Source organism: Schistocerca gregaria, chromosome 5 (assembly GCF_023897955.1).
Source record: "Schistocerca gregaria isolate iqSchGreg1 chromosome 5, iqSchGreg1.2, whole genome shotgun sequence".
Lineage (NCBI taxonomy): Eukaryota > Metazoa > Arthropoda > Insecta > Orthoptera > Acrididae > Schistocerca > Schistocerca gregaria.
This window is the reverse complement of record NC_064924.1, coordinates 213,755,394-213,771,430: the sequence shown is the minus strand read 5'-3', so window position 1 is coordinate 213,771,430 and position 16,037 is coordinate 213,755,394. Positions and strand designations below refer to the sequence as shown.

Sequence of the window (16,037 nt, the reverse complement as noted above, 5' to 3'; positions counted from 1 at the left end):
GGAAATTCATGGTTTCCATGATAGAGACCATTTATTAAATCATATTTTTTACAGAGACTGCGGTCTAATAGGGGCTAAACCTTGCAGCCATTGTTACCGTATACATGGTTTCCTCCGAGAGGGTGGTGCTGTTTCTCATACGTGATGCCCTAGAGACCTTTGCTGCCATAGTAATTGCTGACTCAACTTGAAGTGGATGTGATACAGCGTTGTACACAGTGGTTCCGTATTCGTATCGAGTGCTTGGCAACATGGTGTTTACTTACTGAAAGGCAAATGGCAATTTGAAGCGGGCAGCAAGGTTGTGTTATGAGACCTGTCCCCGCCGACAACAACCACAGCATTCACTGTTTGCAACAGTGTCTCGCCGTTTGTCTGAGACAGGCTTGTTTCAGGAAGCAGGAAATCATGACGGACGTACCCGAAATGTTCGGACACCAGAATTTGGGTAAAATGTGATTAACACTGTGGAAGGCGACTGTCACGCCAATGCCGGCAGTTGGCCCGCCAGTACAAGGTAAGCCAGACGACAATGTGGACCATTCTTCATGACAGTTCTTACTACACTTATCACTTACAGCGAGTGCAGGGCTTACTAGCGACAGAGTTTCCACATCGGGAGAGGTTTTGTCACTGGTTTCTTCAGCAGGTAACCACTATTCCGGTATTTGTGTTATCCAACCTATCAACAGATGAGGTCCCCTTTACACGTTTGCCTCCCCTGCTGGAAGAAGTGTCATTTATGATTCTAAGGGTTATGTGGCTGCTACATGATGCTGCTCCAGCTTTCATAACAGTCATCTGTGGGGTAGCATGCAGAACGCCCTTGGTATGGTGACAGTGAATCATCAGCATCGGTGCAGCCTGAATTTGTAGGCCTGGATGATTGTCGACCGTATTTTGGGACCAGTCTTCCTTTAACGTCACCTAACGGGCCAGAACTATCGGCCTTTCTTGCTTGTGACTTTGCCTCCCTTGCTGGAAGAATTGCCATTTATGATTCGAAGGGTTTTGTCGCTGCTACATGATGGTGCTCCAGCCCATTTCACCGTTAAGGTCCGGACGCTTCTCAATTATGTCTTGTCTGGTCGATGGATAGGACGAGGGGGTGCAGTTGCATGGCCTGCTTGTTCACCGCGTCTCAACCTGTGAGATTTCTGGCTATGGGGCCATCTCAAAAGCATCGTGTATGCAGAGCCCATTCCAGATGTGGAGACACTGGAGCAGCGTACTGGAGCTGCCTTTGACACTGTTCAGATGCAGCCTGGCAGACGCGAACGTGCGAGACAGAACATTCACGCATTCACTGAGGCACATGGAAACCATTTTCAACACATACTGCAGCTGTGACGGCATGATACAACGCGTATTAGACCGCAGTCTCTGTAACAATATATGATTGAATAAACAGTCTCTTTGTACTAATAATGGAAATGTAAAACCGTCGTGGCTTTCCGCTTAAATGCACTAATCTCCGTTTTCATGGAGTTTTCAAGGCTAACTTGACCGTAGCTTGAGCAACGAGTTGGCTTTATTTCATCAGAATGGGAACACGGAAAAAAGACACCGTAATTTAAAGTTTTACCTAAAATCATCTACTCAGTTTGGTAGTTCGGATGTTAAATTATGACAAGGTACTACATCAAAGAACCAATAGATGGCGCTGGTAGCTTAGTAGTAGGCCAAAGAACTAACAGATGGCACTGTAAGTTTTTTTTTTTAACACAGTGACATATATTTTCGGAAGTTGACTTCAGTGACAGGATTAAGCACTCCAGTCTTACCTTTACAAATAGAAACTAACAGTAAATTTGCTTAGTTAGGACAAACGGATTTACTGATTTCGTCTTGTGTATCAAAGTCTTAACGATAATGCTTTGCTTCTTTCAATAGGTTTCATTTACATTCTTTGCTAGGAAAAACGAATTTGTAGAGTTTGCTTTTTGATTTGGGCGCCTACTCATTACGTTTTAATAGAAATAAAAATGCCTAGAAAACCGTCGAGTCTTTCGAATAAACCAGAACGGCTAGAAACTGTGGACTATGTGGCCTCAAGAATCCAATGAAGATCGTCGGGCGAGACTTGTTGCAGCTCGAGATCATCTGGAGACTCCTTCCAAAAGCGAAGCGCGACGTAACTGTGATCAAGAGCATCATGCATTGTTTCGCTCCTCAGAAACCTTCACTCACAGAGGTTTAAAGTTACTTCCCTCCAAGCACCAACAAGCGGAAATTTTTACGCGAACTGGCCCAGAAGGACGAGTTTTATACCCTGAATCCTGCTTATTTCTATTTTCCATTGCTCTTTAAACATATGCAGTTTCCAGTGAGATATGTTACTCCATGATCAGAAGCAAAGCACAAGGACAGACAAAATGTGTTGAGGCATGGACCTTAGTGTCATTCAGTTTTTGCATGACCACCTTTGTGTAGCTCTCTCCTATGTTAATGAAGCAAAGAAGCTCTTCGTTTATGTCCCCAATAATACAACTTAAAATATTGTATACAAGGAAGCTTTAGAAGTAAAAAATAAATCCACCCGTACGAAGTTTCAGGCACAACTACAAATAAAGATCAGAGCAGCGCCGGGTTCTCAACTAGTAGGGAAATAAAACTACGTTTATCAGAGAGCCCATGCTTCTGGTTACTCGTTATTGCTAATGTATTTTTCTGACCCAATCGTCCAGGTGGCAGCGATATCCGTACGTAAGATACGTACGGCAGAGTAACGAGCCCTTAGGTGTAAAAACTGTTATTTTTCGTAGCAAAACCAATAAGTTTCGTTATATAACCAGAAAAATTATTGTTTAAGTTCAAGCCAGAGTGAACGTTTCATCAACGAATCTGCTGCCGCACCTGTATATGACCTCAAACTACGTTTTACTCAGAGTACAACATCGACCTCCATAGATCCGGTATAACTGTGCGTGAAATTATTAAACTCTTGTTCAAAGACACTTGATGTTTGCTGGTCAAAAACTCAGGCAGCTAGTACCTTAGGCTGACTGCCTGTCATGTTGTGCACACAAAGACAACCAAAAGAATATTTTCCAAAAATTTGAACCTCACATTGCACTGAGACTCGGGATAACGATATCCACTCAAGCGGTTGATACAAAATACGGCCCTCATTCTCGATCACGTTGTGCTAGAGCTACACAGTTTTGAGACTTTGGTGCCCTATCTCGAAGTGCAAAGGATACTCTCAGTCAACTATCATCTGTCTCATTTGGTTGCAAGGTGCTAGGAATGTACTATAGCACTGGCTGCCGGAAATAAACAGCAGGAAAGAAAAGCGGCTATCATCATGTATAGCGAAATTGTAGAACTGGTGAGAATACTTACATTGAGCTTGATCATATCTTAGAAGCCACCAATTGTAAAGAAGGCAGCGACTGTCTCAAAAAATGTGTTAGGTGTTGTTAGGAAACTCCATTCACGCAACATACTGTATGTACACGCTTTATTGCACAACCCACTTTGTCAAACATCGTGCTATGTCACAAGAAACACATCGTAATCTACATACATCATACATTTTACAACACATTTTTATTCAGAATGAGAATGCTGTGCCTTCTTTACACGAATATTAAATTACGTTTCTCTCGAAAAAATCTGTACACTCATATACTTAACTGTAAATATTAATACATGGATAAAACTAATACTTCTCTCGATATATTCATAAACGACAAATTTGTTAGTAAAATTTCAAGTTCGTCCAAAACACACTTTGTACAATAATTTTACATCCTACAAGATTGCATTCTGCGCCACCTTGCGCACATCAGCAGGCTACGCTGACTACGTTTCCCCACACGCACTGTGCGACTGCTTGAAAGCGTTGTCCATTCAGAACAATGCCACAGGCAGAGTCAGTCTCTTTACAGTTCATTTTGTACACACCCATCTGTGAACCTACAAAAATTACGAATTTCTTCATAATTTCTTAAATTAGCTCTTTCACAGAGGTGAATTTACATACTCTCTCCCTATCTCTCAAATGACTGTAATACCGCATGGAATGAAAACATGATGTCAATTTATATTCAGCTACCCGCATGGAGACTGACTTGAGTATACTTATTGCAGAGGTAACATTTTAGCAGATTTGTACGCTTACGTCGTATACTGCAAAGATGGGCTGCCTTGACTTGTGAAATGTAAAACAATAACTTAGCACCTTCGAGGAGAAGGAGACACAGTAAAAATCTTCTACTCGCTAATGAATTATATGAAGGATTTGATAGACAATTTGTTTTACAGAGAGCGAACAATGGCGACATATAGGCAAAACTTAGGTTTACAACATGCAAGGCGTCACAACAGGAGCAATGCAACACTGTTGAAGAGCTTTGCAGGCTAATGTACACACAGAGAGAATATTTTGAAACCTGGATAAAAACACTTCTCTCGATATATAAATTAACTATGAAATGATTAAGAGAGAAAGGAAGAATATTACAAACTGTTCGATTTTTTTCGTAAATATCCATATCACCGTTCCGCAGAAACAGCTGAAGAAAATTGTAGCAGAGTGACATTTCAGATATGGTAAATTGCAAAGTGGACCTGTCTTACTTTGACGTGGATGACTTGGAGAATTTCAGAAGCTTCGAAGATATCTACTTTGGCATGATTCTTTCGCAGCCATCATAATAAATGACAAAAATGTGCGCCAAATGAGGAAAGGTTGCTGAAATGAATCTAAATGTAATATTCATTGTGAGCACTAATAAAGTAATAAAAAGTTTATACGCCATTATCTCAATAAGAAGCAGTTACTCAGATACACAAGGTAAACTCATTTTGGTCAGAAACTCCGAGAAAGTTCTTATTGTTATGCGGCAGTAAAATACTTAAATGATGAAACAGAAATAATAGAAGAAACCTGAGTAGAATATACTGATGAAAATATTACATGACAAACTGTAAAAGCGTAATACTGTGGATGAACCGAATTTGGAATTAGAGAAATATAAAAAGAAATGTTAAAATGCTACGAGATATTTCATCATACATTTCTGTCTTCAGCTGAACGTTACTCATGGTACAACAATTTCAGTTTTATCAGGCAGAGATTAGAGTGCCTGCTGTTTGATGACAGCGCTAGTTATATTCAAGAACATTTTCATATAACGCAGATTATAACGAAATAACCTCTCAGGTTTGGCTTATTTAGTTGTTAAGGATATAATTTCGTTGTAAGTGAATCATGCGATAAGTGATCAATACAAACGCTGTTAGTGATACTTTCTGTCCCAATGAAATGCATTCAACGAACTGTTTCGGATGTGAATTCCAAATCCAAGTGTATATTATATCCCGTCACCACCCTTGAAAACTTTTTTGTGGTACAGTTTATTCCAGCGGTACTAACAGAGCTGAAAATTTAACGGGATTGTGTGATTCTCTTAACAAAACAATCATTTATGAAGTAGAGTGTAAAAGAAGAAGAAGGAGTGTTCCGCTTTTCGTCATAAAGTGATATATTTGATATTTCAGAAAGTGTTTCAGAATTAATCACATAAAGTTTACATGTCATGCAAAGACGGTAAATATTTTTAATTTGTGAATCGAAACGGAGATATTAAGGCGTGAAATTTCGGCTTGTCATTGGAACAGAATTCACAGCGAACAGTCTTTCATTCCGTGTCACTCGCGTTTCCGCAGATGTTAGCACGCCATTCGAAACAGATTAGAAATTATATATTCCATTACACCGCACCGCTGGGCTAAACAACCTGGCTCCTATTTCGAATTGGGTTCATCGTGGCTCTGCTGCAGTGCCTATTGCAAGACATAATTATTCCACGGCGTGGCGCGGCGTAATTGAGGACAGTGTCATTAATTCGAAAAAATAACGCAATCACGGGTTTAAATCTTTAATAACAGTTCTGCGGGCGCGTAAATTGACCACGACGAGATGAGAAATTTGGCCAGTTTGCTGCTCACGGACAACAAGCAGAGGACTACGAATGACACTGTAGTTTACCGGTTTAGTTTCTGTCTAAACAGAATCTCCTGAAATGCAATAAACTGATCTTAAAATTACAAGAGAGTAGTTATACTTCTATATTTCTGACGTAATTATTCTAAAAACACATAAGTTCACTAGGTCACCTGCGTATGGTATCACGTCTTGGTGCAGTTGTTAGTAATTACTAAGTGTTTCTAAAACTCTTACTTTCCGTAAAAAAAGGGCAGTGTTGAAATTTTATTTTGCTGTTTTTGACATGGCCCAGTAAACATTTTGTCCAAAAACGTAGTTTCCACGAACCAGCAGCTAATTTTTTTGGATGTAACTCACATTTTCATGTTAAATCTCTTCAGTATAAGTACTTTAGAAAAGTACCTTAGAAATGTTTCATCGCGTGTTCTGATTCATATTCTGAAGCTTTTCCAGAGTCAGAAAAATTATGCTAACCGATTACGCTACAGAACTAGCTTGTTATAATGATTTTTTGTTGAGCTGTATCCGAATTTCGTTAAGAACAGCCTAGGGGCTACAGCAATCGGATTGACAATAAAAATATTTGGCTGTTAAAACACAAATAAATTACTAAACACACACTATTTGATTTACTTCCTTTTTTTATTCTGGAGTCCAAAACTTTATAATTAGTTGGATCAGTCAAACTCTTATTTCAGCGTAGAATGTTCGTCATGCACGAGTTTCAAATTTCGGGAGCCTTTATGAAGAAGCTGACAAATAAGCTGACAACGTTTTTCCCCTGACCTACTGTAGGTGATTTACACACCGACTCATATCTTGAAAATACAAAAATACAAAGACTTTGCAGTAATTCATTTGTATTTTAACCACTCTTTAAGAAATCAAAATTGAAATTAAGACGCAATATCTAGATTTAAAAAAAAATAGCGTGTATGTGGAAGCTATGTGTTTGGAAAATTGCACGCTACACTTCTTTATAAACTCGTGTATTGCAAATTGATGTATGAGCTTTGCCGTTTACTGAACCACAATTTAACAGACTTGCCATTCTAAGTAATTTACTCCTAGTGTTACCATCTTACATAGGCTGTTTATATTAGATTACCCTATAGAGAATGGTCACGAAAGTACAAATAGAAAAAAAATTAGCATTAGAGGAATAGCAGAAAGAAATATTTTCACGTATTTCATTAAATTAAGTGTGTGGGTAGTGAACTGGTGAAAACTCTAGAACTTGAAAGTCTTTCCACAACATTCATGGCATATGAGCAAGTCGATAGTTTCGTTGCTATATGGGAGGAAAAACGAAGGAAGGAAGATTGGGGGGAGAGGGTTAACGACACGTCGACGGTACAAGCTCGGATTGGTTAGTGATGAAGAAGGAAATCAGCCAAGTCCTTTTAAAGAAACCATCCCGGTACTCGTCTTCGGCGAGTCAAGGAAATCACTGAAAACATAAATCTGAACATACAGACAGGTTGCAACGTCATCCTTCCAAATATAAATATGTGTCGAGTGCCTAACCACTACTCCAGTTCACTATGCTTTACCTGTGGAGTTCACGGGGAAACGTACTCCACTCTTAGTGTAATGTTGTCTTTTGTTCAAAAGAAAAAAAGCTTCTCATACAGACAATTCGAAAAATGTGCACCTATACTCTTTTATATTGTCTGAGAGGCCTTGCCACTTTTACATCTAATCATAAATAAGTTGATCCGGAAACCTTGCTATCATGAGATAAGAGTGACGACGATTTGTACAGATGTTTTAATTTACAAAGATTCGCTCTTAAGTTTCAATCTTGCATTGTCTTAAGAGAGTATGAAATTATTGCAACTCATTTTTGTTACCGTTCTGGTGGTGGAAGGTTCTGCCACTAAGATAACTCCTAACGTGGCCCAGGGTACACCCGGTAGTCTGTGATGGCATATTATCAGCGGAGCGATCTTCAGGGAGACAGCTTTGTTCGGAAAACTGAAGCCATTACAGTATCACCTTCCGATCGTCGAATAGAAACGTGGTGAAACAAGGCCACTGGTAGTAACGACCAAACCTTAAAGGAAGAAATCGCTGCTGTTTCCAACTATCCTCCCAGACGTGGAAAACTTTGAACAGACTGCGAACTGAAGTGGTGCAAACATAACTTGAAGGGATGGGTCCACATCACTGGAGATGCAACCTGCGAATGTCGAGAGCTTCAACACGGTGAACACCTCTTGGTCTGCCCGAAGTTGAGTAAAGCCAGCACGCTGGAGGACCTGATTCCAGAGAATGTCCTAACAATCAAGACTGGCGAATTTTAAGCTTCAAAATCAATATGACAGGTACAAAGTCTAGTGTGTGTATTGTCGATATTGTATTGTATTGTGTTATTTTGAATTTTTAAATAACTGTACAGTAATAGCCTGGACACGAAAATAATAATAAGTACTACAACTAACACACATGTCTAAAACGTTTACAGAAATCAGACAGACTCTTTGGTAAGATGTAAGAATTAATTCAAATATGAGACAGGTGACTTTATCCCCAACAAAACATGAAAGAATGCAGCGCTCTCCGTGTGACGCCTTACAAATTACAGGCTATTTTTTAGTCGAAGACGTTCTGACTCAAGTTATCGAGGGTTGAATATAAATATGTAAGGCGTACACGTACTTTATTTTCAATTGTGGCAGTCCCATCGATGGTTTTATAAAGAACATCGAGCTAATAAATCGACAAATTCTCAGAACCTAACTGAAACGCGTTGCTAATATGTCCTCTAAATTGTCGTTCAGCCCGGCGGTTCCCTGGGCGAGAGGCATCGCAACACGCCGCTAACACTTAGACAGGTCCCCGTCGCCGGACGCCGGCGTCACGCGCACTTCACTGACGTCACCGCGCCGGCCGGCCTGGGCACGTTCCCTCCGATGAAACGCTGGTCATTGTTGCCGTGGTTCCTCTTGCAGCAGCGGTAAGGAGGGCGCTCGTCGAGCCGGCGCACTAGCCACGGCGCTGGCTCTCAGTTGAGGGCGTCGTTGCCTTCGTGCCCGTAGAAGACCGGATCTGTCGACACAACAACGGAAAGACGTCACAAGTGTAGCGCAGTATAAGGAAAAAAATATCGCAACATAAAAAAATAATTAATGCTAAGTAATGAAATTTCTGAAATATACACTACTGGCCATTAAAATTGCTACACCAAGAAGAAATGCAGATGATAAGGGGTATTCATTAGACAAATATATTATACTACTAGAGACATGTGATTACATTTTCACGCAATTTGGGTGCATAGATCCTGAGGAATCAGTACCAAGAACAACCACCTCTGGCCGTAATAACGGCCTTGATACGCCTGGGAATTGAGTCAAACAGAGCTTGGATGGAGTGTACAGGTACAGCTGCCCATGCGGCTTCATCACGATACCACAGTTTATCGAGAGTAGTGACTGGCGCATTGTGACGAGCCAATTGCTCGGCCACCATTGACCAGACGTTTTCAATTGGCGAGAGATCTGGAGAATGTGCTAGCCAGGGCAGCAGTCGAACATTGCCTGCATCCAGAAAGGCCCGTACAAGACCTGCAACATGCAGTCGTGTATTATCCTGCTGAAATGTAGGGTTTCGGAGGGATCGAATAAAGGGTAGAGCTACGGGTCGTAACACGTCTGAAATGTAACGTCCACTGTTCAAAGTGCCGTCAATGCGAACAAGAGGTGACCGAAACCTGTAACCAATGGCACCCCATACCATCACGCCAGGTCATACGCCAGTATGGCGATGACGAATACACGCTTCCAATGTGCGTTCATCACGATGTCGCCAAACACGGATGCGACCATTATGATGCTGTAAACATAGCCTGGATTCATCCGAAAAAATGACGTTTTGCCATTCATGCACCCAGGTTCGTCGTTGAGTACACCATCTACGCGCTCCTGTCTGTGATGCAGCGTCAAGGGTAACCGCAGCCATGGTCTCCGAGCTGATAGTCCATGCTGCTGCAAACGTCGCCGAACTGTTCGTGCAGATGGTTGTCGTCTTGCAAACGTCCCCATCTGTTGACTCAGGCATCGAGACGTGGCTGCAGGATCCGTTACAGCCATGCGGATAAGATGCCTGTCATCTCGACTACTAGTGATACGAGGCCGTTGGGATCCAGCATGGCGTTCTGTATTACCCTCCTGAACCCACCGATTCCATGTTCTGCTAACAGTCATTGGATCTCGACCAACGCGAGCAGGAATGTCGCATTCCGATAAACCGCAATGGCGATAGGCTATAATCCGACCTTTACCAGAGTCGGAAATGTGATGGTACGCATTTCGCATTCTTACACGAGGCATCACAACAACGTTTCACCAGGCAACGCCGGTCAACTGCTGTTTGTGTATGAGAAATCGGTTGGGAACTTTCCTCATGTCAGCACGTTTTAGGTGTCGCCACCGGCACCAACCTTGTGTGAATGCTTTGAAAAGCTTGCATATCACAGCATGTTCTTCCTGTCGGTTAAATTTCGCGACTGTAGCACGTCATCTTCGTAGTGTAGCAATTTTAATGGCCAGTAGTGTAACTAACTTGAGTAGGCTAAGGCGACATGTCGGCGCTTTATAGCATATTGAGTCACAACAGTGGTGAGTGGGCGAGAGTTAACCTGTTGGAAAACACCATCTGGAATGCTATACATGAATGGCAGCACAACAGGTCGAATCACCAGGGTGACGTACAAATTTGCAGTCAGAGTGTGTGAGGTAACCACGAGAGTGCTCCTGCTGTCATACGAAATCGCACTCCAGACCGTACCTCCAGGTGTAGGTCCAGCGGGGCTAACACGCAGACAGGTTGCTTGCAGGTCTTCAACTGGCATCCCTCTGACCAAAATGCGGCCATCACTGGGACCGAGGCAGAACCAGCTTTTACCAGAAAACACAACAGAACTCCACGCTGCCTTGAGCTCTCGCTTGACACCACTGGAGTGGCATACGCCGGTGGTTTGAGGTCAGTTGCACGTTACAGGGCGTCTGGCTCGGAGCTGTCCTTGAAGCAACCGTCTTGCAACAGTTCGTCGTGTCATTGTGGAGCGAAATCCTGCTCAAATTGCTGCCGCAGTTGCAGTACGATGCGCCAAAGCCACAAACCAAACACGGTGGTCTTCCCTGTAGGCAGTGCCACGTGGCCGTCCGGAGCCATGTCTTCTTGCGACTGTACATTCTCTTGACCACCGCTGCCAGCAATCGTGTACAGTTGCTACATTCCTGCCAAGTCTCTCTGTAATATCGTAGATCCAGCATCTCAGCGAGGTGCTGACAATGGCATCTTTGTCGCCTTAAAGCCATTTTTGACTAACATCAACTCACCACATGTAGTCTCGAAGGTAACTAACTATTACGATTACTTGTATCTAACGCAAACCTGATGTGTATCCTCAAAGTGGCTCTACTAGCGCCACTCTTATGCTACTGGTAACATCTTTCAGATGTATAAACACGCCTACAAACTTTCATTTATGCCACACAACTTCTCCTGGTGTTGAAATTTTTTTCGTCAGTGAACATCTGTACTCCGCAAGGCACATTGTCAGGTGTCAGGGAGGGTATGGTTAACAGAGAAACTGGAATTAGTGGTACCAAAGCAAAAGCGATATTCTGAACTTCATTTATATGCGTTACTTTACAAAGGAGTACTGCACAAGTTCAATTTTCACACCACTGCAAAGACTGATGGCCGTGAGAAATAGCTGTGGTTGTTAAAACAAAGCCCGGTGGTCAGATGGAATATTTATCAGATTATATATAAATCTACTGCTCAGTCAGACGTTCTTTACCATCCGTAGCACAGCCCAATGTCCTCCACTCGTCGCTCTGGTCTGTGTTTGTCTTCTGTAGAGTACACCGCTCCAGTCCGGAGGAACTCTACAAATGCTAATGAAATCGATGTACCTCTTCATGAGACAGACTGCTTAGTCACAGGGTGCCCGATACCAATTCGTCAGCCGCTGTAGCCGAGCGGTTCTAGGCGGTTCAGTCTGGAATCGCGCGACCGCTACGGTGCAGGTTTGAATCCTGCCTCGGTCATGGATGTGTGTGATGTCCTTAGGTTAGTTAGGTTTAAGTAGTTCTAAGTTCTAGGGGACTGATGCCCTCAGATGTTAAGTACCATAATGTTCAGAGCCATTTGAACCATTTTTATACCAACTCGAGTGAATAAGATCTTTCCATTCTTGGGAGTACACTCACAGGTGTCAGAAGACAGGTAGCGGCAGAGACTGAACAGAAAAATTAAGAAACCGATCCAAGACCCCTATTGTTTGGAATTCGTTTTTATCCATTACGACTAAAATATAGAAAAAAATTCCAGCAATTCCAACATCAGCAGAAGCATGCCTGCCTGAGATGTGGGGAAAGAAGTCCTCCAGACGGAGAATAAAAGGGAAGCTACTATCAGGCCCGCTTCTCCAAAATGAGACTTGGAAGACCGTCAACAGACTGGCAACAAGGGTGACAAGGTGCAAGACTAATCTGAAGAAATGGGGTATCAGTGATGATGAAGTTAGTGAGTGTGGGACAAGAAAGGACTCGGAATAGTTGTTGGTTTGCAGTAATCTGAGCGAACCTATGATTTAGAAGACTTGTTTGGAGCGAATGTTCTGGCTGCTGAACACGGGACTCACGAAGTGCGTATTCAATCATTAATATTAGAATGTATTTTTAGGATTATAACGTGTTTTAGTGCTTTTTGGACTCCTATAAATCCGTACGTATTATAAAGAAGGATGTATTTTCCACATCTCCTACTAAACCACTGGACCGAATTAAACCGAACTTCGTACACACACAGAGTCTGGAAAAAAATCGCTGTGTGTATCAGAATGACCTGTCTACTACAATGGTGGGGGGTGAAAAACCAATGTAGCCCACGACTTCCGAATATCTATTCTTTATTCATCCTGCACTTGAGGATGACAGCACGTGGTGACTTACAACAAACTTTATACATAATTTCAAACCTTTATGAAACTTTTTATCGCTTATTATATTTTTGCTGTTCGTGCAGTAAAACTGCCGCATGAACCAAGACGTTTTAATTTATCTCTTCTTTACTACTAAGCCTTCGTGATACATGTTACAGACAGTATTCAGATATATCATTGAAAGTACCAGAAAAATTATATCCTTGTCCGTTTCATAGTTTAGGAGGTATGACGTCAAAAACACTGAGATGCGTAAGAACCTGCCGCATCATTCACGATCCTTAAAGTTATTACCCGTTTACTACTATCTCAGAAAATTATTTTGGACAATTAGTTCATCACCCCATTCGAAGAGTATTGGTTGCGAAAGCGTACTTGACCTCTTAGCAACAAATAATCCTGGACAAATAGTGAGTATAGTGACGAATACAGGTATTAGCGACCACAAGGCAGTTGCTGCTAGGCTGAATACCGTAACATCTACAATCATCAGAAACAAACGCAAAGTATATCTATTTAAAAAAGCTGATAAAAATGCTCTTAACGTTTTTTAAGGGACAGTCTCACTCCTTCCGAGCTGATCATGTAAGCGTAGAAAAGTTGTGGAATGATTTCAAAGAGATAGTATCGACAGCAATTAAGAGAAATTTAGCACACAAATTAATAAGTGATATTACTGATCCTCCATGGTACACAAAATGGGTCAGATCGCTGCTGCAGAAGCAGCGAAAAAGCATGCACCAAGTCTGGCAAAGTTTTGCAGAAATTCGAAATATAGCGCGTACTTCAATGCGAGATGCATTTAATCATTTTCCAAAACGAAATTCTGTCTCTAAATCTGGCAGAAGACCCAAAGTGATTCTGGTCATAGATAAAGCACCACCAGTGGCGAGACGCGATCAATACCTTCACTGCGCGATAACAACGGTGAAGTCATTGATGACAGGGCCACGAAAGCAGTTATTAAACACTCCTTACCAAAGAAGACGAAGTAAATATTCCTGAATTCCAATCAAGAACAACTGCCAAGATGAGAAACATAGAAGTAGATATCCTCGATGTAACAGAGCAGCTTAAATCGCTTAATAAAGATTCAAATGGCTCTGAGCACTATGGGACTTAACAACTATGGTCATCGGTCCCCTAGAACTTAGAACTACTTAAACCTAACTAATCTAAGGACATAACACAACACCCAGTCATCACGAGGCAGAGAAAATCCCTAACCCCGCCGGGAATCGATCCCGGAAACCCGGGCGTGGGAAGCGAGAACGCTACCGCACGACCACGAGCTGCGGACGCTTTATAAAGCCAAGGCCTCCAGACCAGATTTTATACTAGTCAGGTTCATCTCAAAGTATGCTGATATAATAGCTCCATATTTAGCAATTATATACAACCGCTCGCTCACAGAAAGATCAGCACATAAAGACTGGAAAATTGCTCATGTCACACCAATAGCCAAAAAGCGAAGTGGGAGTAACCCGTTGAACTACAGGCCCATATCGTTAACGTCGATTTGCAGTAAGGTTTTGGAAGATATACTGTGTTCGAACATTATGAAGTACCTCTAAGGAAAGGATTTATTGACACATAGCACGGATTCAGAAAATACCGTTTTTGCGAAACACAACTAGCTCTTTACATTCATGAAGTAATGAGTGTTATCGACAGGGGATGTCAAATTGAGTCCATATTTTTAGATTTCCAGAAGGCTTTCGAGACAGTTCCTCACAAGCATCTTCTAACCAAACTACGTGCCTATGGAATATCGCCTCAGTTGTGCCACTGGATTCGTCATTTCTTGTCAGAAAGGTCACAGTTCGTAGTAATAGGCGGAAAGTCATAGAGTAAAACAGAAGTCATATCCGGCGTTCCCCAAGGAAGTGCTATAGGCACTCTGTTGTTCCTGATCTATATTAACGACATAGGTGAAGATCTCAGTAGCCGTATCAGGTTGTTTGCACATTATGCTGTCATTTACTGTCTTGCAAAGTCATCAGATGACGAAAACGAATTGCAAAATGATTTAGATAAGATATCTGTAAGGAGCGAAAAGTGGAAATTAACGCGGAATAAAGAAAAGTGTGAAGTTATTCACATGAGTACTAAAAGAAACCCGCTAAATTTCGATTAATCGATAAGTCACAAAAATCTTAAGTCTGTAAATTCAACTAAATACTTGGGGATTACAATTACAGATTCTCTAAATTGGAACGATCACATAGATAATGTTGTGGGTAGAGCAAACCAAAGACTGCGATTCATTGGCGGAACACATAGAAGGTGCAGTAGGTCAACTAAAGAGACTGCTACACCACGCTTGTCCGCCCCATTCTGCAGTATCGCTGTGAAATGTGGGATCCGCATCAGGTGGGACTGACGAGTGACATCGAAAAAGTACAAAGAAGGGCAGCTTGTTCTGTATTATCGCGAAACAAGGGAGATAGTGTCACAGACAGTATACGTGAATTAGAGTGGTAATCATTAAAACAAAGACGTTCTTTGTTGCAGCAGGATCTTCTCCGATTGGGAAAACATTCTGATGGCACCCACCTACTTAGAGAGAAATGATGATCACGATAAAATAAGAGAAATGAGGGCTCGCACAGAAAAATTTAAGTGCTCGTTTTTCCATCGCGCCCTTCGTGAGTGGAACGGTAGAGAGACAGCTTGAAGGTGGTCCATGAACCCTCTGCCAGGCACTATATTGTGAATAGCAAAGTAATCACGTAGATGTAGAAGTAGATGTAGATCTCTATTCACTACACGTTTCGGAGGCACTAGTCAGATAACCGTCCCTGCAAAATTATATCATTGTACGACACATACTTCAGGATGTACGTCATAAACATTGAGTTGCGTGAAAATAAAACTTCAGGGTCAAATTCGCTAGACACACAGGCGAAATATGTGTAGGAATACGTGTGAAACATGTTAAATATATGTGAATATATAATACTTGCGAGTACGTGGCCAAAGCCACGGATAAAAAGTTCATCCTAAACCCCTGGAATGATATAAAAAAAAAAGCTGTAGAGGTAAGAACCACCAGCCTCCTGTTGGGGTGGGGGCGATACCGTGGCGAGAAAGGTAGGAGGAGGTGTTAGACAAAGAGGGGGA

General features: G+C 41.9%; 1 protein-coding gene across 1 annotated transcript in view; it reads right to left on the bottom strand.

Moving 5' to 3' along the window:
• Positions 1 to 3,446: 3,446 nt before the first annotated feature.
• The window catches only part of LOC126272835 (homeobox protein orthopedia-like), a 359,093-nt gene continuing 346,502 nt past the window's right edge, over positions 3,447 to 16,037 (bottom strand). The window contains exon 6 of the mRNA XM_049976038.1: positions 3,447 to 9,007. Within this exon, the coding sequence (XP_049831995.1) occupies positions 8,964 to 9,007 (44 nt within the window). The 3' untranslated portion in view covers positions 3,447 to 8,963. The remainder of the gene's footprint in view (positions 9,008 to 16,037) is intronic.